Here is an 8,032-nt window from a genome sequence, read left to right as displayed (position 1 = left end):
TGTTTATCACTTTCACGTTAATCCATCATTTGTTTTCCATCACTTACGATTTTTCACATCTTAATTTCGACAAAAAAAGTTGCAATTATAATTTTTTTCACCCAAACCCACCGCAGTAATACACACAAGGTATGTGTTTGGAAACAAATTATAAGCCACATTTTTTCTTTTTAATTTTTATGTAACTAAATTTTTAAAATTTAACTCTTTTTTTTTTTTTTTTTACTTTTTCTCATATTTTGAAAATACAAGCATAATTCAACAAAGAGTTTTCCATAAAAAGATATTGGGGGGTGTTTGGTAGGAAGCATTTAAATAATAGTTTTCTGGCTCATATTTCACTAACTAATTTTAACCCACACGTATTTTCACAACATTTAAACAAAGAATAATGTTAGAGATACAAACTATTTTACAAATTTTTTTATAAATTGTTAATGTGATAAGTAATTATTGATAAATAAAAAAAATGATATTAATAATAAACCTACATAAAAACTAATAAAAAGATGAGCACATCAATATTTTGTAAAAATATTATAAAATAATTTAATTTGTAGCATAGCATTTTCTTAAACAAATGCTAGAAATCTCTAGGAGCAGCGAGTCAATATCCAGCTAGAAGTGACCCAACCAGTAGCCACTGCCCAAAAACCCCATCAAAACCCTTGTCGAAAATCTTTATAGTTTATAGTGACCACGTGGCCACGAGAAAGACCTCATCTCAACTCAACGCAATGAGAAGAGCTTCCACTCTCGCCTCCTCCGTCCTCTCCCGAACCCTCGCCACCGCCCACGGCGGCGTCGGCGTTGGCGTCGCCACTTCCATAGCCGTCCACCACAACCAGAGGCTTCTCCAGGTGGCGCTCTACGGAAGTAGCAGTAGCTCGGGGGCATCGTACACCCGCTGGTGGAGTAAATCACCGGCGCGAGTTTTGTCTCTCGGTGTCGCCGGGGCTTTGATCTCCGTCGCCGCCGCCCAAGAGGTCCACGCGAAGGAGCCACCGCCGCCGGAACTCGTTCCCAAGGACGTGGTTCTTTACCAGTACGAAGCTTGCCCCTTCTGCAATAAAGTTAAAGGTATGGATCTCTTTCTTCTTTAATTCTTTGAAATAAATTTTTGTATAAAGTTTATTGCTTCCAAATTTAACTTCCTGAATTGGTGCTTTGTTTTGCTTTGAATTGTTTGTGTTGGTTTCTATGTATGTGTTTGTATTTTTTAAGAAATGGATGATGGAGAGGAAAGAAAAGGAAAAAAAATTAGGATTTTTTTTGGGTGAAAATAAAAATAAAAAAGCAAAAATTGAAGAATCCAAATCAATTGTGCCATCCTGCATTTTCTCTGCTGCCCAATACTTCATTGGGATAATGGGCTCATACCCAATGCACGAAGCTCCAACTTTTCGGGGTCTAGGAGAGGTGATTGGTAGGCAACATTGAGTTTTGAATAATTTAGCGGATTTTGTTGAATCCATTTATAATAATTTGGGTGAATAGGGGAATATTTTCAAGCAACTTCTTTTTTTATCTGATTTTCTGTTTAATCTCTTACTTTTCAAAAAGAGGGGGGAAAATTCTGTTTAAGTAAAGGAACTGCATGATAATGTCATTATTGAGCTAGTTACTTTCTTAATGTGTTGTGGTGTTTTGTGTTCAGTTTTTTTACAAGGTGATATTTTTTGCCATCTCAGCCTTTCTCGACTATTATGATATACCATACAAAGTAGTAGAGGTCAACCCAATTAGTAAGAAAGAAATCAAGTGGTCTGACTATAAGAAGGTGCCGATATTAATGGTTGATGGGGAACAACTGATCGACTCATCTGGTACTTGTCGTTGAGTGATTGTGGAAGTATTTTAACTTTTCAAGTTCCAATTAAAGTGTCCATCAAACTCATATGTGGCATGTTTGCAGCTATTATTGACAAGCTGGGTGGCAAGATTCATTCAGACAAAAGGGCCGATTCAAAATCGGATAATGATGAAGAGAAAAAGTGGCGAGGGTACAGTTTTTATGCGATAGCTTATGTTCATTTTCTTTTTCTTGGCTAAGCATATGTTCATGATCTGGAGACTTATGTATTTTGCATGAAATAATTCTGGATAACACCATACTTCGAGAAGTTTGAGATTATTATAATAATACTTCACCTGTTAGTAATCTCTTAAAGGCATGAAGAATGGTCACACATCTTTTATTCCCATCTTCATAGTGTACTTTGACCTTTGATTGTTAGAGCCAGGCTGTTGGGACTTGAATTTTCATTCATTTATGGGAAATATCGGTACATTTTGTATGAGTATTACAATTTGATAGGAAAAGGCTCTATTTTCTTTATGAAAATATGTTTGCATATGTTATTTATGAAAATTCTATTATGCCTTCGTATGAATGTTTGCATGTGTATATCATTCTTAGACATGTACATGCTACAATATGTGTATATTATATAATAAAAAATTATGAAAAACAATATTAAAAAAAAAAAACCACCTTTGATGTGAAGACATTTTAAAATAATGCTCTCCCTCTCTACTACAACTTGTTATTGTTTAATAGATTCTACTTGAGTTGAGTTGCATGCTTTTGCTTTATTTGGCATTCTATTAATAATATTTATAGTTAATGTTTAATTAGGAACTAAGGTTACAACCATGGTTTTGACACATACAATTTGCTAATTTGAGGCTGCATGATATAGGTGGGTTGACAATCACTTGGTGCATATCTTATCACCAAACATATACCGAAACACTTCTGAGGCACTTGAGTCCTTTGACTATATCACAAGCAATGGTGAGACTTATGCAGATTTGCATATTATTATTTGATTTAGGTTTTACTTTATTGAATTTTCATTTCTTAATATGGAAAAAAGTAGGTACTTGATACGTCTTCTATCAATAATTGTGATGCTTAAATCTCCTCTTTTGTGTTTTGTCTTTTTTTTTTTTTTTTTTCTTGATTGTGTGTACTTCAGATTGTAATCTCTTAGGGGGTGTCTGGTTTGGGGAATCCACATTACCCTAGCGTCTAGATTCCTGGGAATGTGATGCCTTTTTTAACACAATATTAAGTCTTTTTTTTCCCCTACAAATAAATAATGAGTATAAATCATGGCAAATTCACTAAAACTATAATTGGACGTTTTGAATGACATGTATAATACAAAAATCATTATTTAAATTCTTGTTCTTCGATTCATGGCAATCACAGCATCATGTCTTTTTAATAAAAGTAATTTATTTTATTGTAGCATCTAACTCTATCTATAATAGGAAATATAAAAAGGAAAAAGAAAAAGAAAAAAAAGAGACCAATTCTTAACCATAATTTTAAAAATATTTTTATTGGTTAAAGGGTAGGGAGGAATGGACAAAATTGTTAATTTTTTAAAAAATGTATACCCACTTTTTCAATCACGGGAATGTGTATACTGACTTTTTAAAAAGAGAATCCACATTCCTACAAAAATGGGATTGAGTGGGAATCTAGATACCCATAGGCATTTGATTTGCTCGTGTGATTTGCAACCAAAATGGGATTGTTAGGGAATCCTAAAACATTCCCATGAAGCCTAAAATATTACTCCATACCAAACGCCTCATTTAGGGATTTCTTTTACATACCCATGTACTTTACTGTTGCTAGAGAGGAGTTCAAATGACTCTTCTTTAGAAAGTTTCCCTGCTCCCTATGTTAAAAAAAAAAAAAAAAAAAAAAATCTAAATCTAAGCAGTTTTTTCTTTCACATGGTATTCCTATGGAGAAGTTTCTGGGAAGTGTTGGTCCCTAAAGTTTCAATTTTCTCAATTTTGTTCTCATATTTTGAAAACATTGTCAATTTGGCCTTCTGATTATTGGTAGTTGGGTTGTCATTAACCGCAAAAAGTTCAGTCTCCTCTTACGGAAAAGACAGAAAGGAAGCGAAGTTTTTGGTTACTACCACTAGAGGCAGAATTATAAGTAGTATACTCTGTTGGTTTATAATCCTCAAAAATTAACCTCTTAGGGTTGTAGCACCTGTGTCATAACTTACCTGGCTTCTAGAAGGGTTTCTATTGGGCGTGCTTGTTTCCAAGGTCAGTGTCTTATCAATAGAAATATGTGTAATAGTGTGCCTGTTGTGATGAGATTCCGTTTTTGAGGCTTTGTCTAGGCCTTGAATGTGTATCAACTAATCTTTCCTAATTTTACTTTCTGATCAATTGAAGATTAGAATTTGTTAGTAAATATGTCTGGCTTCTCATTTGTGGTAGTGGTAGTGCATTCTTCTTCCATGTGTCATAAAACAGAAATTGCGAACTAATGTTAATTCACAGAGAGGTTATGCTTGATTTGATGAAACAGTTGCATTTATGTTTTACCAAAAAAAAAAAGGAGTTGCATTTATGGCATTTAAGCTTTGGTTGAAGGTCCTTCACTTCTGTCTCTGTTTTTGTTCAACATGTGTCAAGGCTTTGGTCTATTATGTCTTTCTAGACTCATGGTTGATGTTGCCTCTATGTTTGGTTGTTGGATCTTTACTCATTCTAGGATTAAGACAAAGTCGCTGAAGGATTTGTTTGTGTGTGTTTTCTATAGAAAGGGGGGAAGGGGGGTATGCTACCAACTAATCATTCTAAGTTCCTTTTATATCATTTTTTCTTCTCCTGCTCTTAGATCCTCCAGTTTATTTTGAACTTGAGCTTTAGATTTTGGTTGATAATCCTAATAATCATATGCATGTCTCCTATGCTTGTAGGTAATTTTAGCTTTTCTGAAAAAATTACTGTGAAATATGCTGGAGCTGCTGCTATGTATTTTGTATCCAAGAAATTGAAGAAGAAATATAACATTACAGATGAACGTGCTGCACTGTATGAGGCTGCAGAAACATGGGTTGATGGTCTAAATGGCAGGGATTTCCTTGGTATGAATTCGAGTTTAATTTTCTCAGCGTTATGTCAAAAAAAGATTAGCATGCATCACTTTATCTAATCAATTGATGATCAATGGCTTCACCCCCACCCCAATCTTAAGTGGGGAGGGGCTGCCACTTTAGCTAAAATTCATTGGCTTGCAATCAATGATATAGATACAAACACATGCAAGTTGGAGTTTTTCCATCAAATGGTTTTCACATTATCATTTGAATTGATAGTTAAGTGTTGACTTCATATCATTTCATGATATGGCCTGTCCAAAATTCTACATCGACTTTTATTTATTTATTTTATGGTTAAGAAAAATTTCGTTGAAAATAGACTATTTCATGCACAAAAGCACATGCTTGAGGGAATAATTAGATACTTGAAGAAGTCTAGATACCTCGTTTGTCAAATAAAAAGAATGAAGAAGCCAAAAGAACTACAAAATTCTACATGACTCATGGTCTTGCATCATCAATCTAGTGCAGAACTAGGTGAACAACCAACTTATTGTAATGTCAAATGTTCTTCAAGCTTATAAAGTCAGGAATGCTATAAAATATCTCTAAAAAACATGTATATCAAGGAAGATGTACATATTTGTAAAAAAATAAAAGAAAGGAAGGGGGGTGGAAGATATACATAAAGGATATAACCATATCCAAGTCTCTCTCAAAACCCTAAAATGGAACCAACACTGGGTAATGACCCTTTGTATCATAGAATTTATAATCCAAAAGAGTAGAAATATTTTCTTTATAGGTAAATAAAATTCATTTATGAAAAAAAATAAATAAATAAAACCCACTTAAATTACCCTTAAAACAGAAGCTTAAATTCCAAAACTGATCATTCACAAGCCTCAAAGTTTGTGCTTTCTTTTCATCCAAATGCACAACGTAAAAGAGCATTCACAGCAGAGATGCTGAAAAATTTAACTTTTAGCTCCTCAAAATGTTACTTTCTATTTTAACTCATCACTTAACAATACACTCAACATCCCATCTCCTATTTTAACATAAAACCCAATAAAATAATATATCAAATCCAATCAAAATTAATTTCCCTATAACCCACAGCACAACGATGATCATCCACAACCCATAGCAACCATAAGAACCACCATGATCACCCACTAGTTCACATCACCCACAGCACCATCAAAACCCAGAACCACCATGATCCACCACCGACAACCAATCAAAAATAAAAAATCCACTATGATCAACCCAACCAAAAGCCCACTAGATCATCCACAATCGACAAAAACCACAATGATCAACCCAACCAAAAACCCAAATCAAACTCAGACAACCACGGCCAGTCCATTGTGATCAACCCAACCAAAAACCCAAACCAAACTCAATCAACCACTGTGACCAAAAACCCAAACCATATCAACACTGCAACCCATGAACCCAAAAATCAGATCAACCATGACCCACTGTCACCGTTGATAGAGCTGTCACCCACGACCCACGAATCCACTGAGGCAACCCATCCACAAGAGCTGTTGCCGGCGCTAGAGAGAGTTCTGAGAGGAGAGGGAGAGGGCCGAGAGAAAAGAGTGAGAGAGAGAGAGGGGAATAAAAAATAATAAAAAGGAAGTAACAACTTGCTATAGTAAGTTGTTAAAAAATTTTAGCTTTAGAAACTTGGATGCAGGGTGATTTTTGGTGTTGGAGCTGCTAAAATAGCTAAAAAATTATTTTAGCAGCTCTAGTGTGAATTCTCTAAGACAAAGGAATGGTCTTCCAAATGTTGCTACTTCTAGCGTGCCCATTCACTTTGCCACCAATTTTGCCTCAGTTCTAGGCATTGCCACTCTGTCCCGGACAAACAAAAAATAAAACAACCAAAGCTCTCTAGCAATAGCAATGTTCAAAATGTTGTGTTCTTGATAAACAAAAAACCAGCAGGATTTGCTTCCCACCATTTTTTTGACGACTCCTTGAACTTGAGACCTTTTTGTCACAACAATTTGCATTCTTGTTATCCTTGTATTTCATAATTTAAAGGAGTAAAATCTACTTCACCGTTGATGACTGTCTCTCTCTGTTTTAAATTGTTTCTTTATGTCAATGGTAATATTGTTTTAAAAAAGAAAATCAGTATTATTTATGTCAATAATAAAAAAACTAATATTGTTTTATGTTGGTACATGTCCATGCTGCTAATATGTAAAATTTGTTACCTGCTTTTTTTCTTCCCATTATGATCATATTGTTCAATTGTGTTTATTTCTTATTGGGTCAGGGGGCTGTAAGCCTAATTTAGCCGACCTTGCTGTTTATGGGGTGTTAAGACCTATCCGTTACTTGAGGTCTGGTAAAGATATGGTGGAGCACACTCGCATTGGTGACTGGTACACAAGAATGGAGAATGCTGTGGGAGAGTCTTCGAGGATTAAAGCCTAAATTTTTGGTTAATTGCATATAAAAGCTTGAACTGTTGTTTTAACTGCTTTTATCTGCCATCCTAGAGTTTGTAGGTTCACTCACCTCTTGAGTATATTTGATACAGAGAAACGACTGAGATTTTACAAGAAACGTTCTTCTTCCTTTCAATTAGAAGATTCTGTTGTTTTGTGGTAAAAGATTTCTTGTTAGCTAAATTTTGCTATTACAATTGATTGTATGGAAACTGAAATGTATTTGTTACCACAAGTAATGTTAAGCAATAATACGGAATAATAGAAAGTCGGGTGTAGATTGCGATACTCCGGCAGAATTGCAGTTATTCTGGTTATATCAAATTTGTAAAACATTTACTATTCCAGATTATGATTGTTAGGTCTGGATTGGAATTATTTGGACATGCCCCAGTTTCCTCCACTTCTGGCTCTTTCTTGGTAATTTTTGGTTGGATGAACTCCTTAAAGCAGAACTGAATTGGATGGGTGTGTATGGTGTCCATAAATGACCCCACCCTGGCAGTGTAGATATTTTCTGCTTTGAGTTCCAAACTCTCACTGTTTTGTTCTCCTCCAAACTCACACAACATGGAGAGAAAATGTCTATGGGTGAGTTTGGTTCAGCTTTTTGAAAAAGTGCATAATGAAAAAGTGGAGTTTTTAAAAAGTGCATAATGAAAAAGTGTTTTTTTAAAAAGTTGAGTGTTT

General features: G+C 34.7%; 1 protein-coding gene across 2 annotated transcripts; it reads left to right on the top strand.

Annotated features, from left to right (window-relative positions):
- The first annotated feature begins 580 nt into the window (after positions 1–580).
- On the top strand, positions 581–7,745 carry LOC115965639 (prostaglandin E synthase 2-like). 2 transcript variants are annotated; one of them, XM_031084902.1, is made up of 6 exons: positions 581–1,080; positions 1,692–1,826; positions 1,916–2,003; positions 2,703–2,797; positions 4,845–4,913; positions 7,168–7,650. In XM_031084902.1, exons 1-6 carry the CDS (start codon positions 738–740, stop codon positions 7,326–7,328), a joined length of 891 nt encoding a protein of 296 aa, XP_030940762.1. In that variant the 5' UTR covers positions 581–737; the 3' UTR covers positions 7,329–7,650. The 2 variants fall into 2 exon arrangements, with proteins under 2 accessions (XP_030940762.1, XP_030940761.1); XM_031084901.1 differs by having other exon boundaries at positions 582–1,080; positions 4,746–4,913; positions 7,168–7,745.
- The last annotated feature ends 287 nt before the right edge of the window (positions 7,746–8,032 follow it).

This window comes from Quercus lobata, chromosome 10, assembly GCF_001633185.2.
Source record: "Quercus lobata isolate SW786 chromosome 10, ValleyOak3.0 Primary Assembly, whole genome shotgun sequence".
In the NCBI taxonomy this organism is placed as follows: domain Eukaryota; kingdom Viridiplantae; phylum Streptophyta; class Magnoliopsida; order Fagales; family Fagaceae; genus Quercus; species Quercus lobata.
Note: the sequence above shows the minus strand (reverse complement) of the source record. Positions and strands in the feature narration are given on the sequence as shown.